Source organism: Lonchura striata, chromosome 3, assembly GCF_050655825.1.
Source record: "Lonchura striata isolate lonStrDom1 chromosome 3, ASM5065582v1, whole genome shotgun sequence".
NCBI classification, from domain to species: Eukaryota; Metazoa; Chordata; class Aves; order Passeriformes; family Estrildidae; genus Lonchura; species Lonchura striata.
The window spans coordinates 90707463-90724917 of record NC_140705.1 but is presented as its reverse complement, the minus strand read 5'-3'; the positions used below and the strand labels follow the sequence as shown (position 1 = coordinate 90724917).

At 42.2% G+C, this 17455-nt stretch overlaps 1 protein-coding gene and 1 long non-coding RNA gene across 5 annotated transcripts in view; both read right to left on the bottom strand.

Annotated features, from left to right (window-relative positions):
• LOC146768007 (uncharacterized) overlaps window positions 1-15089 on the bottom strand; it is a 58940-nt gene extending 43851 nt beyond the window's left edge. Inside the window, exon 1 of the long non-coding RNA XR_014954432.1 lies at window positions 44-15089. This is a non-coding gene — a long non-coding RNA (uncharacterized LOC146768007). The remainder of the gene's footprint in view (window positions 1-43) is intronic.
• PLCB1 (phospholipase C beta 1) overlaps window positions 1-17455 on the bottom strand; it is a 343204-nt gene that overhangs the window by 317056 nt on the left and 8693 nt on the right. For all 4 annotated transcript variants that reach the window (XM_021540293.3, XM_085577017.1, XM_021540294.4 and 1 more), the window contains exon 2: window positions 15096-15173. In XM_021540293.3, coding sequence (XP_021395968.1) covers window positions 15096-15173 — 78 coding nt within the window. The remainder of the gene's footprint in view (window positions 1-15095; window positions 15174-17455) is intronic.

Sequence of the window (17455 nt, the reverse complement as noted above, 5' to 3'; positions counted from 1 at the left end):
CTCAGAAAAACAACCACCATGGAACAGGAATACCCATGGAAACCTCAGAAAAACAACCACCAGGAAACAGAAACACTGACCACAGCAGGACACCAAATTAGCATCCCAAATTCAGCAAAAGCCAGAAGCCCCCAGTGTGACCCTTCTCACTCACACAAAAGCTGGACAACACTTAAAGATCTGAGGACACAAAGGTCTACACTAGTGTGTGCTGGTGATGTGCATATTCATGAATTATCACTTAAATTATTTTCTCTTAAGAAGGGACCTTGCTAGAAACAAAAAAATCCCTGAGAACAAATCTAAGACAACACATAATAGCTCATCTCTGAAAACTGACTTAGCTTCAAAAACCAAGCTTTATAACTGGCTTACTTTCTATCTTAACATCGTGCACAACATGAACTCACTTAAATACTGCATGATTTTGGATTTTCAGATACAAATCTATGCTTCTTGCTAAAATTAAATAAATAAAGCTACAGAAGAAAAAAAATGTTTTCCTCCTTCAGTGAAGGACCTTTCCTTGCCCAGTTGTATAACTGTATACCCATACATCTTCATCTTACTCTGAAGCTGAAAACCTTCACAGTTTAGCTTGCCTGTTTAGAAAATGGTCTAAGTGAAAGAGATTCTGGAGTTCAAACAAAATGCTCTAAGCTTTCTCCCCATGGCTTGCAAAGGGAGGATTTTTTTGCACTCTAATGCAATATTCATTAGTTATTTCCCTCCTGATCTAAGGTTTCCATTTCAAAAGCTGTTTATCATCAGTGTAACATTTTGAAGTGACTGGAAAGCAGAAGTCTGCTTACAGCTGGGAGGCTGCCAGGTGAGCAGCAGAGCTCCTCCATCCCCAGTTCCCACTCTGCAGAGCAGCACCATAAGACCAGCAATCCAACACTGCACTGGGTGTCACTCCACAGCTCCAACTTCCCTGAATTATTGAAGCATACACCATTACTAAGTCACGTGCTCTGTAAGCAAGATGAAAAAAACCTAGAGGATGCAGTTTGACAGAACACACAGTTAAAGATTTCCAGGTCACACAATTGCAGGATCTTGCAATATATTGTGTTTTTTCTTATGTTGTTGGTTTTTCATGCAGTGGTTTGTTCAGGGTTTGTTGTCATCAGTAGCTGTCTGAGTAGAATGGAGTCTCTGGAGCAAACACTGCTATTCCCATCAAACACATTCTCAGGCTACTCCTGGGAGAGCACACATTTCAAAGTACATTAACTTCTTGGGAGTTGAGAATAGGGGTGAGGGGGAAAAAAGAAAAACACACAAAAAAAAAATAAAGCACATGCACAGATCTCCATGTTTGTGGCACATTTAAAACTCCAGAGTTTCCTTTTAGACAACCTCCGAGAAAGAAAAAATCAGGCACATTTAGACTCAAAAGATAAGACTGATCCCTGAAGTCAGCAGAACATAAATTTATGAACCCACATCATTGTATGGCTTGTGTCTTCAGGCAAATTCAGGTTAGAGTACTGCACTCTCACACCAACTAATCAGTGCAGGGTAAAGTACCAATGTAGATAAAAACAACATAATCATAATTTGTCTTTAACACAATTCATATCAGTTTGGATTCAAACCAGAACTGTTCATTCTCCTTACATGACAGTAAGCAGACATTAATGTCTATTCCTACTCCCCATGACTATAACTGCAGTCAAACATGACATTCAAGACTTCCAAAAGCATTCCACTCATTGCAAGGCAGCTTCCTCAGCTTGGAGTAATGAGTGATTCCATTCCACATGTTCGCCTATTGCATTTTATCCACACCTACAGAATAGAGTATTAAAAAACACTTTTAAAAACCCAGCTATAAGATCAAGGGAGTATATCTGGGTTTTGACACTTTCCAGAGGTTACACAGTTCCAAAAGCCTGGTCCCTTTTCCTTGCTACTCACACAGCAACATATGCCTGGTAAATTCACTTGAACTCCACACATGAGAAGGGTATTACCAACAGCTCATTCATTACCCAGCCAGCCAAAGGAAAGCTCTCCACCTCTGCAGGTAACAAATACAGATGAAAGCAGTGGGGCTGTCATTCAGCAATTCCTTTCTCAAATGATAAAAACTTTGTGTCCTACACCCAATGCAGCTGTAGACCTTTAATGGCAGACAAAAGCTGCCTTTGCAGTTTGAGTCTTTGACTTGAAACAATGCTATTTTCTCCTTCTTTTGGCATATAATTTTATTAGGTCATAACAGCTCTTTCTCAGGCTAGTTCTGTAAATCATTTGCACCAAAATTAATCACATCAATATATGAACATTCAGACCCACCCAACAGTCAATGTTCCCAACATAAAGGCAAGCCAATTACACAATGTATCTAATGCCATTAGGATATTTATTACACTAATGGAGTAGATTTTACAATTTCTGAAACAGTCCACAAAGATTATGTATGATTTATTCCCCTAGATCTTACTCTTCGAGTCATGCCCATATAATTGACACTTTTTAGTGTCTGGGGAATTTAGTTATAATGCCCTGATGATATAGAGATTATCCTCATGTTGGTGTCATCATCATGCAGATTAAATTCAAATGTACAAAAATAATATGTGGCTGAAGCAGCTCAGTTTCACCAATCTCAGATATGGATGTGCTTCAAATCTCTCTTTTGAATTCACACAGGGAGATGAGGGTTTAAGTCTCTCCAGACCCTGAGGGATCTCACACTGGTCAATCACAATCTGTACAACAGCACAACTCAAGTACTTTGTTCTAAGGTTCCCAGAAGCAAATCTCATCAGTGCCACCAGCTGGATGCTTCACTTCCACATGTCCCTTTTCTCTCCACCTCCAAGCCCACTGTGGAATCAGGAGGTGAGTGACCTGCCAGCCACCATCAGGCTCTGCACAGGCCAGGTAAAGCTGCATGAGTCCAGCCTGTGAATGCTGGGATGCAAATGCCAGCTCCAGGTGTTGGCCATGTCTCTCTTCAGGGGCCACAGTTTGAGGTCACAAAACTGCAACAGCAACATGAGCCAAAGGTGCATCCAGTTCCATGATACAGGACAGTTTTAGCAAGTTTGGATTTGTATTTCAAGCCTTGGAAATCCTCAGATGCCACTAGGGTCTGACAGCCACCTACAGAGCACCCCTTTGTGTCACTAGTGGCACCCAAGAGCCATTCCTCAGGCTCTGAGCTGAGACTGCTGCAGACTGGCACTTGTGACTTGGTTCATTAGAATCACCGCTTCTGTTCCTCCTTGTTCTGATCATGTAACACCATGGCAACAAATGAGAAGCTCTAAATTATGTATGACTCTGAGAGGAAGTGCATAGTTCCTGTATATGCAAACTTTGATCTACTGCAGGATGGTCAACAGCATCTGTTGCTCTAATACCCCACATTATTACAGCCATTTAGCCAAACAGATCATAAAAAGATTGTTGCATTAGCCATATTCCTGGCAGAAATCCAGGGAAGCTGCTGAGTGGCCATGATCAAGTACCAGCATAAATCCAGAGGGCTTGGAGCAATAGCTGAGGCTAAATTCCTGCATTCTTCACTGGTAGGAGCCTTGCACTGTTATTTTCAGGCCCACATTTTTAGCTACAATATTATCCATGTGTCTAAGCACTCTGAAGAAGGTGACACAAAGTGACATGCCATATCCAGTTACATCTGTAATTGCCAGTCCAACCATGCTCAAGTCTCTGTCACATTTAAAACCTGCTCTGAAGACAATTTGTGGAGAGCTGTTTTAACATAACACAAATGTAGGAGAGTGGCACAGTCTGTGTGCATTGTACAGCAATTTCAGAAATGAAAGTCCAAAAGCCATCCTTTGGCACTGGCAAAATTTCTGCACAAGGACACAGGACATGCCTAGGAAACTCAGATATTGCTCCAGACAGAGAGATGGAGCAGTATTTGAGGCAGGAAGAGCAAAGAGATGAAGAAGGACCACCAGTTTTAGCCTGAACCTCTGAAAATATTGAATGAAATGCCAGGGGAAAGTGGAGGCAGAAGGAAAAAAAAAACCCAAAAACAAAAAAAAAAAAAAAAACCAAACAAAAAAAAAAAACACCAAAAAGAGCTTCACTCAGCATTATGAAATGTCTTTTGTCAGTTCTCAACCAAGAGGAAAAAATATTTTCAAAGAATTAAGAGATCTTATTTTAACAGTCAGCTTTGCAACAGAACTAAGATAAACCTTTAGATAATTTCAAACACACACAGTGGCTACAACAGAGCAGATAATTTTCCCCTTACACAAAGGCTGCAAAGTCTAAACAATTTGGTGAAAAAGTGCAAATATTTCAGTCTGCCAGTCAGAACAGCTGAATTGATCTCCAGCTTCCTTTACCTTACCAATGCCCCCTCCCTGACTCCTTCATTTCAGTCCAATACATTGTGAAAGAGGGATCTCAATCTGGGTATGCAACACACAGATACAAGATACTGGTATGACTTGTCATGACAAGACAAATTTGTAGTCAGTACACTGAAAAAAATCTCCTTCCGGCAGGAGAAAACAGTGCCACTCTTCAAGACGGTTTTCCATGTTTTAGAATATATTGTATGCAAGTCTGAGGAGAGGAGATTTTCACCTCATCCATCTAGCATGGATGACATCATTATGTTCACAGAGTCCTCCTGCAGCATCTCTGACAGGCTCTTCCCAGCAATTTTCACTGCCAAAAACACCTGAAGCTTGTGTCTGCAAGAGGGAATGAAGCAAAGCCCCAGATTTGGCTGAGATCCTTTTCAACTATGACACTCACTGCTAGCATTTAACGTCAATAACCCAGCTTGCCCTGCAACAAGTGTTTTCCAACCCTGCAGTGTGGTGATGGACTGTGCCCCTGCACAGGGGGCACTGCCTGCTGAGCTCCTCTGAACACCATTTTCACAGGGCACTGACAGACACAGCACTTAGAACAGCTGCTAAAGCATTTTCCTTTGCTGCCAAGCACCAGTTACTCAGCAAACACCTCAGTGAATTATGGACCATTGGAACATTATAACAAATCACATTGCTTTTAAGGAAATGCTGCTTTTTAAGTAAAGCTCAGTTGAGGATCTGCACCTAAAAAAAACCCCAAAAACTCAGCTTCAGGGGAAAAGACCTGAGCAAGGAACTGAAAGGAAAATTCCCCTACATTCAAATTCCACAATCATCATAACCAGGTATTTTCCCATGTCAGGGAAAGTATTTATGATATTTAATGATTGAGCCTGCTCTTCTACTGTGGTATGTTACTGCAGTTTAGAAGGATTTTCTCTGTGAACAACATGGCCCTATGCATATTCTACTAGTTAGCAAGCAAATCTGAATTCCAAGCAGAAAATCCACCTTTATTTTATTTATCTCTATTTTAAGGGAAATTAAAGAGCAAACCCATCACTGTATTGTTCTAAAAGTTGCCTTAAATAAAGAGTATTTTGAAAATGTTCCAGTCTCAAGGTTGAAAGTGTCAAGATAAAGTACCTAAATTTTGGTCTGTACTCCTAACGTCCAAGCATTAGTGTTCCACTTCATAACACTTTTTATTAAATAAGCCCCAATGTCTAACTGTCCTGGGTCAACACAGGGCAGGTAGAATTAAAGTTAAAAAAGCTTCCTTTAGAATTTCATTACTGTTTTAACAAGGCTCCAACAAGCATCACTCAGTGCCAAGCAGTTCTCACCCTGCTAATCAATATTTTCATTATGATTCTCATTACAGCACTTACTGCCGTTTATCAGTCAGAGATAACCAGCTTCCTGGGTAGTGAAGCACCTGTCCAAATTACCCACAGACCCTTTAAGTGAGAATATTGTGCAGTAACCACGCTGAAACTCAGTCAGAAACTCAGTCAATAAACAGAACCTGAAACAGCTCCCAACACACGGAGCTCTGCAGCTTTGGGGCAGGCTCTGTCACCTGGAGCAGCCAGAGATGGCACAGCCCCAGCCCAGGGGCAGCCAGGGATGGCACAGCCCCAGCCCAGGGGCAGCCAGGGATGGCACAGCCCCAGCCCAGGGGCAGCCAGGGATGGCACAGCCCCAGCCCAGGGGCAGCCAGGGATGGCACAGCCCAGTGGTGTCTGCACAGGCAGAGCAGATGGCTCAGTAAAGCTCTGTAGGCACACTGTGACTGGCCTTGGGATCAGGAGGAGGATCTGGTAATCCCCAGCCTCAGACAGTACAAAAGCTCTTTGGGATGAGGCACTGGGGTAGAATTTCTCTTTTGATGTGTGAGTGCAGCCTTGAAATAGCAGTGCTATATATCCCCCAATTGCATTGGGATAATTGGGCAGCTGAGGGTCTGACATGCCCCTGAGAGTCAGGATTTACAGACATCCTCCAGCCACCAGCAGTTGCTGGGACAACAACACCATCTTCCTCTCACATGATGCAGAGCACACCTTGTATAAAGGCATGGCTCAGTATCCACAATAAAAATCCAGACACTGGAAATGTTCCTGGGACATGAATGAAGACAAATCTGCATCCTCTACATGGCACCCCTGCTCCTTGTCCACACTGAATGCATGAGGAACAGCTCAGCATCAGAGCTACAATGTCACAAACTGGGTTTCGGAGATGAGAACACGCCCCTGTTATTGGGATTTCTGCTCACAAGGAAATGATGGACATTGGAGAGTTACACTGCTAAATGTGCCTGTGTGGAAAGATTAGCTGGAAGTAGCAATGAAGATGAATTCTCACCTCCTGCCTGGCACGGAGCTCTAGCTGTGGAAAGGAGGTTTGCTGCTGGCAGCACACACAGCACACCTACAAAAACCATGGCCAGGGCAGGGTACAATCACCCCTCTTTTGGGGATTTGAGATCCTCCATAGCTTGCTCAGAGATTCAGCAGCACAACTGATGCCTGGCAAGGAGACACAGCAGCACCAAGAGACCAGGAGTCTGCCCATGGGGTTCACATACCTTCTAATCCAGTGGAATATTTGCAGGAGACTGGCAATGGAAAAAAGCATCTGTACAGTTAGAATTATTCAAAAATAACAGACACACACACACAAAGTGAACCTAAAACTCTTATAATTGGTAGCATTCAAAGTGTTTTCCCAGTGCTGAGTTAATACAAGTTGTCTGTAAAGAAAATACAGGACTGAGATGACCTCCGAGGAAAGGGAGCTACAGAATGCCTCCTGTCCTCACACACTAACCCCAAACCAAGAAGGAAGGCAGTGGGATACAATGGAGCACTGCAGTGTGTGTAAAATGCTAGAATTGTAGGAGCAGGCAGGAGAAGGAAGCAGGATCAAGTCCACGTTTTTAGTGGTAAAAAGCCTTAAGGTAAATAAGGCAAGGATTCATGCAAAACTGGCATTTATTGCCACTCACTTGTATTTCAAGAGAATCTTTCAAACTCCTCAAAAAAAAGAGGCCCAAATTTCTAAAAAATTTATCCCATAGCACTGTTTAGTAGGGGAGTGTGTTTGTTCACACAGGAAGATCACATGTATGGAGACAGAATATATCTGATTTATCAATTATTTTTGGAGCACTATCTCTTATACAGCTGAAAAATAACCCCACACAAAAAAACCCTGACAGCATAATAGGGAGAGGAAACAGCCAGGATGTGAAGCATTACAGAGAAGTCAATCCAACAGGCACACCAGGAGATCAGCTAGTCTTCCAAAGATCAGGAAAGCTGATGTGCTAGCAGCCAATTTTTGAACTATGCTAATAATAGGTCAGTCAGCAAAGCTGATGCTGCACATTCAACCAAATCGATGTACAAGCCGCAGGCACGAACACAAGAGACTTTTTTTAATTAAAGAGGAAAGAAAGAGACAGCAGGCTGGCTTATGACTCTGTTTACTGCAAGCCCTGCTCATCTAGGAAACAGACACCAGCCCAGGAAGGCACTTTAGAGGATGTTGGTCAACTTGGACACAAGCTTTCCTTACTGAGCTATTTAAATTGAAAATTGTAACAACCAAACAGTCTCCAGCAGACTGATCATAAAAACCTCCTGCGTAAAAATCCATGCCTCCAATTTTTTTGTAACACTCGACATTTATATCCATCTACGGCCAAAGTTACCAAGTCTCTTTTAAACAAAAGACACTCTACAATCTCATCTCTCTAGGAAAGTCACAACCCATGTTCAATAGAGAGCAAGGGAAATATTCTCATATGAAGTAAAATGTTAGGGTTGTTCTCAGCACCTGAGAACTCAGCAGCACATAAATTTGGCTGGCTCCAGAGTCATCCTCAATTTTTGAGGTTCTTTGGCTTCCTCACTTCAGCAAATGGACCTGTGCTGCAGATTAAACCAAACATCTCATTTTCTCTTCCTGCCTCCCGCACAAGGAGGGAGATATTTAGCAGTGGGAAATGCTTATTAGAGATCTGTGTTTGATGTAGTACCATTTCCCTAATGGGCCTTGAACAATTTCCATGTTTTGAAAGCAGAGAGATTTCCTTTAAATCAGCAGCCTGATGGGAAGCTGACCTCCATGAGATATTTCCTCCCATTTTGACTGTCTGTGGCAGTTCCCTACCACTTTCTCAGTCTTCTTTTATTCTGCTCACATGCCTATTTTTAAGTTGTTGGGTGAAAAAAACATGAGCTGTTCTCAAGTTCCTGATGCCACCATGGTGCCTCCTGATGCCACTCCTCAAATTCATGAATCACAAAGACTGCAAAACCCAGATTATTTGCTGTGCCACCACTATTATTTCACTATCTGCTTCAGGTTCATTCCCAATTTCCAGCATCAGTAAGAAGCAAAATTTCACATCACCACAACTCCCTGTCCCAAGGAAGCCCCCACCCAGATTTCCAGTGACAAGATCAGCAGGACCTCCACAGAACCATCTCTACCTTCCAGGGCCTGAAACCCCTTATCCTTAAATTCCCAACTGAAATAAAACAAGCAACTCTGCTCTTAAAAACCAGGGACAATCCACTTTCAGGTTTGCGCTCAGTTCACATGTGCACGAAGGGAGCAAATTTAGAGCAGCACCATTCATTAATCAATTTTACTTTCCCTTCAATAGGAGAGGATTACGATCTGATGTCAGAAGTGTCCAACGGATAAAAAAATTTTTCCCAGTTTCGCTATTATTTTCCCTTGTGCCCATCTGACACTGGAGAATGTACAGATGCAAATTAGAGTTTGTTTTTTTGGTTTTACAGAAGTCCATGGAGAAGCCTCAGAAGTAGTAGAGCACTTGAGAACACAAGGCATCTCATACAGAATTTTTAAAAAAACCGCAACAACAAAACAACCCTCCACAAGTCTTGCTCATGCCTGGTAGAATGCCAAGACATGGACCCAAGAAATTCCAACTCCTGCCTTCTACAGCTGAAGCAAAGAAAAATCTGCTCCTGGGACAAAACATGGCAGAGGCCCATGTATCCACTACTCATCATGACACAGAATTAACAGACAGGGATGGTGGTTGCTGCAATGCTAAGGATGCTGCAAGAATGAGCAAGAAAAGTGAGATTTCTCACTGCACAAGTTAAAATACTCCTTTATAAGGATAAATTTGCATTATTTTTTCCTCAGTCAATTAATAGCAATTACAATCCCAAGTTTTTTAAGAGTTTAAATTATTTAGCTTTTTTTCCCATTTACATGCCAGAGAGGGAAGTGTGAATATATGTTTAATGATGCACTTCTTGGATGTTTTCAATGTTGAGATGCACAACTGAGTAACCTTGCTCCTGAATAAATAATAAATAAAACAGCTAAGATTTGGAGTAGGTATTTTTAAACCTGGTACTAGTAAATATTCCATTCTCATGAAATTATTAGGTGTATTTTAAATATCAATACATTAACTTCAGTCTTTATTGTATGCTTGTCAAATGTAAAGCATATATAGAGGTAGTATAAACATTTTTTACTCATAGGCCATATAAATACCAACCCAACTGTTTTACGGCTCTGCTTCAAAAATGACACAAAAGAATTCTCTTAATAAGAGGCAAAATCCCCAGCAGCTGGAAAAATGCCACATCAACTTCCATTTGGAGGAGGGCACTGGGATGGCCACAGAATTTACAAACATACTGAAGCCAGATCTAATCCTCCCAAATCCTACCTACCGCACTCAGGCTCCCCTTCCCACACTCCCTCTGTCATCTGTGCTGGGTTTTCAGGCCCAAAGGAACTCAGGATCACATCAGGACATAAGAAGGGACACTACCTTCCAAGTCAGAAAAATCCTGTTATCTTTCATCCTAAGGAACCACTTCATGCACTCTCATGGCACAAGAGAGCTCCAGGCACAGGATTATTGCTCCAGGCTCCTGTGTCAAGCTCATATCCTGTGGCTGAGCTGCAGCATGCTAGCACCAGGTCTGCCAGGGATGCTTACACATGAAAACAGGCCTGCTCCTGTTAGAGGAGAAGCTATCCCACTTTTCCCCTTGAAAATGTCGTTAAAAAGGTGAAAGGTGGTTGTAGTCAGGTAGGGTTGGTCTTCTTCAGGCAGCACTGACAAACCAGAGGACTCAGTCTCAAGCTGCACCAAAGGAAATACAGGCTGGATATTAGGAAAAAGCTTTTTATAGAAAGGGTGATAAAGTTCTGGAGTGGCCTGCCCAGGGAGGTGGTGGAGTCACCATCCCTGGATGTGTTTAAGACTGGATGTCACACTCAGTGCTATGGTCTAGTTGAGGTGTTGGGGCTGGGTTGGGTTTGATGATCTTGAAGGTCTCTTCCAACCCAGAGATTCTGCGAGAATTCTGTGGAAAAACTGTACAGATCAAGCCTCTCTGCCTTGAGATACTCTCAGCCTGTCAGTCTGGTAGGAATGGCTGCCTGTGAGTATTTCTGTGGCTTCACCACTCCATTTTCCCTTAAATACACTTAAAATCTGATGTAGGAGTGGTGCTCTGTACACCCTGGAGCTAAAGCCCTTGGCTCGCCTGTCCCCATCCTCAGATTGCAAAGGGCTGAGGAGGGAAGTTCCAGCCTCACATCCCCTCTCACAGAGTATCAGCACTGGCAGTAGCTTCTCAACAAAAACTTCCTTTGGACAAACAAGATCATCATCTGTTTACAACAGGCATTAGAAATTGCTGCTGACTCCCAGGAACTGGGCACTTATGTGGAGTTTCACAACACAGGCTGTTCAATCTCTTCTCGTGGTGCAGTGGGTGAGACTGGGTCTGCATCCCCTGTGTTTTCAGCCTGCTGCCATGGCACTGCAGCTGCCCAGCTTTTAAAATAAAGGGAAATAAATCAGTATGTGCTAGTGAGAGAAGAGAGCATATTAACCATCCTCAGACTTTTAAACCCCTAAATGGATCCAGGAATAAAGCAATTGGCTGCTTTCTTCCTTTCCCTCCTTTTCTTGCACACTGAGTCAATGGCTAAGTGCCTTCACCCAACATCCTTTTGATTGCGTAACAACTTCCAGACAAAGCACGCAAGAGTAATAATGCTCAAACTGTTTGACAATACCTTTTTCTTCTCCTAGTCTGCCTATGCATCCATTAATATATTTATCCACATACAGAAATCAGTCTTTGTCTGGCTTTTCTTTGCTAGCTGGGCTAAATGCACCAAATGCTTCCAGCCTCTGCTCATCTCCTGAAAAATGCTTTTGATTATCACTCCTTTTTACTCAGGAGACTCACTCTTCACCTGGGTAAATTTTGATTTATCTTTCTTCTACGCTCATGACCAGAATAAGAAGAAATGGAAGAAATGGCATTCTGTGTTAAAAAAAAAATCAAAAATTTCAATTATGTTTTTGTCAGGTCATAAAAACACAACACCACAATGGACTATCATCTGGATTTGCTGTAGTTAAGAAACGTTACCTAAAGTAACAGACATAAGCTTGTCACATTAATTAATTTTTCTTTTAAAGCCCATGTTGAGAATCATTCAAGTAATAATACGGAATCAGTCAGCAGTCTGCATACAGATTAAGAAGAAAATATTCCAGAATCTTCAGCAATAAAAGAACTTCATACTGAAAAATACAATTAACATCAGAAAGCTGTCCTGCCATCTGTTCAAAACAAAAGGTATCAAGTGTTCTTGCTGTTACCAGAAAATAAGGAAATGCTATGGATGCCTTGATCTTGGAGGATTACCCTTACAGATGACAGCAAGGTAAGCTGAAATATGCAAATGAATAGTGAGCATGTCAAGATGCAGGACACAACATGGGTCTCACCCAACTGCAAGATTAGAGCTTATATAAAATTACTTAATAGACCTTCACACACAAAAATTGCCATCCAGTTCAAGCTGCCTTCCACATGCGCCATACCCTAAGTGGAAATGATCTCCGTGGGGCTAAAACCAGCAATCTTGGATTGCCTATGAGGAGCATACAGCTCCTGAGACTAAACTGGTACTACCTTATTTATCAGAAAGCTACAAGAGAAAGCAAGTTAGCCATGTATGCAAAACCTGACCCCTCAGCAGCCTTTTTGGGCTCTCAGCTGCTGGACTGCAGCACCGCCCAGACCCCCTGCATGGGCTGCAGACCCTGTGAGCATCAGGAGAGCTCCCACTGGGGTCAGCAGCACCGAGGGAGGGCTGCTCTCCATCTCCACCACAGCTCTGGGATCTGACTGCACCAGGAGCAGCCTCAAAGACTGCCCAGACCCACTGCTAGACAGCAGACACTGCATATTATTTGCCTTTCCCTGCAACAGAGAATAAACAGAGGAAGAAGGGAACAAGAAAACAATGCCAGAAGCAGCTCAACCAGGCAACAAGTTCAGGAAAGTTGCAGGGCTACAACCACCAGTTCTCTAAGCTAAATAAAAATACAACACAGGGGAGTGGTTTTCTGTTTGTTTTGTTTTTCCCTCCCATCAATTTGTGTAATTTTTGTGTAATTTTACTGATAAGGAAATAGCAAGCAAAGGAGGCAGATTGCTGTTTTAAGCAGCACACCATTGTCCAGGCAGTGATTTACTGTTTCACAGGGTCTGGCAAACAGGACAAACCAATGGCTTCAGGGATGGCTGCTGCTCAGGCCTCATCTCCTCACCTTCTGTAGTCAGCTCCCAGAAAAATATGCCTGATCAAGGAAGCTGGCAGCAGGCTTCTCCCACTTCATCACTTGCTTTAGCAAGGCTTATCTTTCCACACAGAAAATAGCAGGCCTTGCTCATGACAAAAGCAACTGCTTAAAAAAATAACATGGGGGAAAAAAGAGAAAGTGATCACATAGAGAGTATATTGTTCTCATATTTCTTCACATAGTTCCACTATCATCTCAGGATGACTTCACACAAAGAGAAGGAAATTAAAGAGGATCTCCTATATAACCTCCTTTCTTCATGTATTTGCAATCTCGCTATCAACATGAACCCAAATACTCTGTAAAAGCAGAAAATGGCATTTCCTTTCCAGTCCTTGCACTATCAGCACCTCAGCAGATATAAATTTACTTTCTTTAAATAGGCACTGCTCGAATGGTGTTTAGAAACAAGATTCATCTAGTTGCCATGAATTATTAACCAGAAAAAATCCCTCTTGTTCTTTACAGCGTCTTGATTTGCAAGTTTAAAAATCAAACTGACACTTAAACCTCTTGTATAAATACCCAACCTTTAAAAAAAATGCTCTGAGCATTATAAATACATTTTTTCATGAATATGAGAACAACAATTCTATAAATAGCTACTCTTCACAGAATTGCTTCGAGACATTGTTTTTACAGACAACAGTAGGAAACTGAAGGAGGTCTTAGCGCCAAACATATTAAAAGTGAAATAAACTCTCCAATCAACTCTGGGTTTCCACTTATTCTTACAAAGTTCATCGTTATTTTTTAGCTTATACAATTAGTTTATGCAAGGGAAGGAACAAGCCAAAAGGCTGCACCGTGTCCTGGCACAGCCACTGGATCAGTGTAAATCAGTCACAGCCTTCAGCTTCTCAGGGCACTCACTTGGCTGCTCCAGGCAGTAATTTAAACCAACTCGGCCCTGTCAACAGATGAACTCACTGTTACCCACCACAACCTTGCAGGAGCACAGGCAAAGACAGGATTTTCATTAGAAAATTAGAAAAATAGACTCACTCCAAACCCTGCTCCATCTCCTCTCAAAAGCAAACACAGGAAGATAAACACAATCTAATGTAACAGCAAACTGCCTCCTCGATGTGCCTGCACATTTCATGGCTGCTGTCTCCTCAAGCTGTTTTTGCCCTGGTATCTAAACAAAATCAACAAGAACTCCCAAAAAACAGCTACACAACTGGTAAATCAGGTTTCTGCAGCCAGCACACATTCAGGGTTTTTGGCAGATACTTGTACAAGGCCAAAGCTCAAACACTACCAAATTCAACACAATTTTCAACAGAGCCAGTACAAGCACTCACTTGATAAGTACTTACTTGAAAATTCATCACTATAATGAGGAGAAACTCACTCAATTCCCAGTTTCAATACAGTGTTTTACAATACCAATGGCAACACTCATTTTCTATTAGAAACCTGTCTGTGAAACAAGCTGCACCCAAGTGCTCAGGGTTCTGCCCTCTTTCCCTGTGTTTCTTGGAGTTTCCAGCCTCCAGCAGCTGGGACCATGGCAGTGGTGACTCTGAGGGGTGACAGGGATGTGGAATAGGGGCAGAGCAGTGATGAATCAGGCTGTGAGCTTTCCCAAGTGCTCCCAGCCTCAGCAGTGAGCTCAGCACACTGGAATGTTTTTGAAAGTGTCCAGGGAGGATCAGGAAGAACTTGGTGACGTGGCCCACCTGGCATGGCCCGGGAGCACGTGGCTGTTAAGGATGAAGAATTCAAAGGGAGCTGTGGCCTCTGGGAGTTCTGCCACACACCACAGACAAAATCCTCAACGTGCAGAAGGCAAGAGAAATCACAAGCCAAGTTTGAACCACAACAGCATCCCAAATGGATCTTTCCTGTCCTTGCCAGGACAATTGTACACCCCACTGGGCATCCCAGCATTAACATGGCTGGAATTTACCAAATCTTCCATCCAGCTCTCCAAGACTTGTGCACCAGGGATGAGCCACATGCTTGTTGTCATTGCTCTCCAGAAAATATGCTGATAAAATGCTTGTCTGCTGTGCCAGGACTACACATCACACCACAGAGAAAAGGAAGAACCATTCTGGAGCTGGAAGCTTTTCTCTTACCTTATTTTGATCTGTCCAGTAGAAGAAAAATCCCTGTGGGTCTGTTCTGAGGATAATTGGAGTCACAACAGTGGAGTCCTGGCAGAGAAAGGACAAACAAAAAATCCATGTCAGCACCACAGAACACATAATTGTGCACAAGCTGCTTTGCCATCCATGTTAATGAATTGCAACATCTAGAAATTACCCTGAAGGTATCACTAGCAAGATGTCACTGAAAGAATTTAGTATCACCTGCCTCATCTCCATTTTTCTGACATAATGTATTTCCATTACTGTGGAGACAGCACCTAATAACTCCAGACTTGTCAACACATGGAGTTAACCCAGAAGAGCTGGAAGTGGATGAAGTTAAACAGGCATAACACCCTGAATATCAAGCTAGAGCCCACACAGTAAAACATTACAGTTAGGTGTCCACTGCCCACCTTGATCTGACTTCACCTTCAGATATGAACATAAAATATCTACAAAATTTACTTTTACAAAGGCTGAATTTGCCTAGAAAACACAGAATAGCATTCTTGGCCTTAAGAATTTTGTCATTAGCATTCCATTAAGATTTATCTTTTTTTTTTAATCAAACCATGAACACTTTAGTAATGGGAATATATCTGTATTCCACCTCACTTTCAAACTGGTTGAAAACCTGTCTAGTCTGCTAACATCCACAGCTCCGGTTATTTAAAACCAAGCCCATTTCTCAGCACGCTAAGCAAGGCAGCCTTGTTACCAACAAATTGATGTCTTCTGACTGACAGCAATACCTGACTCAGGAGACATGAGCCCTAACCCAAGCCTTTCCACAGGTGGAAGTTCATCACATCTCTCACATCAGGCTTCCCTGGTGCCTAACAATAACTGACATCAGTGCAGCCTGCTCCTAATAGGATTTCTCCTCTCTTTCTCTTCTATTTTTCACAGCATCCATAAAGACACTGTTGCCTCAAGACCCCTACCCATTTTTCAAACTTAATTTAGGAGTTATAGAAGGGGCACAGAAGGGAAAAAGACAAGGATGCAGAAAAATTGCCTAAGCCTCAGCTCCCCAGGAACCCAGGCTAAACACACAGCTCCTCCTCAGAAAGGATTTCTATTTCTATTGATGTGCCACAGGTATTTTACAGCTTTAGCATTCACCTATTTCCAAAGCAGTAATGTGTGAGGTCAGCCCACGTTGCTTTGAGGAAAAAAAAATGGGCTGTAATAGGTTCAAGTTTAAATCCAACCTATTTAATTGTGGAGTATAAGCACAAAGAAAGTTGATGGAAGTGACACTATTATAAATAAATAAAACTTCTCTAAGTGTAATTTCTGATGCAAGAACACTTGTCTGAATCACGTCAGCAGTACAACCCTTTGTGACACAGCACTGAACTCCCAGCAAGGGGCATTCCTGAAACATGGAAGATGAACTACTCCCAGTTCACAGATAGCAAAACTGAGAGCCAAAGCAGCTCAGTGACAGGCCCAGAAGCAGACAAGAGCCTCCAGGGCAGCAAGGTGAAAGAATAAAATGGCATCAAGCATATTTTTTTTTTTCATCTCAGCACAAGAGAAATGCAAATTGAAGGGCAAGTTCTAGACTAAGAAGAAATAAAAGATGAAACCTTTCAATAAGGGTAGAAGTCATTTTTATAACTGCAAGATCCAGGCTTTGCATCTGTCCAGAGGTGCACTGACACTGAAAGAGTGCCCCAGGAGTTTTCAGAGGCTGGGAACAAGTGCGGCAATGCCATGACAATGTCCCATGGGTCACTGACCCTTCATTAAAACGCTGCCCTTCCCTAAGAGAATAGACATTCTACAAATTTTATTTCCCCCCACCCCATTTCTTCCTAGGTTTTAACATCCTGTACACCTGAGAGTTGGATAATGTTTGAAGCAACATGCAAATTTGGTTTTAAAATATATCAGACCCTGAAGGAATCTGTCTGTATCCACAAGCACCTAAAAAAGGATTCTTAAACCTCCACCATCCAAAAGGAGAAAAAAAAAAAAATACCCTTTCTGGAGACGTAAGTCTCCTTTTTTAGCTTATTTTGTTGTGTCTCACGCAGCCTGTGCATGAAAATACAAAATAAGGAAAGATAAAGACTAAGTGTCCTTCTGCCTTTGGATGAGATACAAGTGGGGAAAGGGAAGGAAGTGATGAGAAACAGACACAAAGCAATTATGTCTAGGATTAACTAATTTTTCTGGTTAATAATTTCAAATCACTTGCTTCAAACCAGAGTGTGTTTGATGACACACAGCTATCAAAGTGATACTTCTGTAGATGTGTAAAATGTTGTCCAAAATCAGACTCAAGAAAGCAGAGGATGAGGGAAAAGAACCTTCAATATCTATTAGGTGGCCTA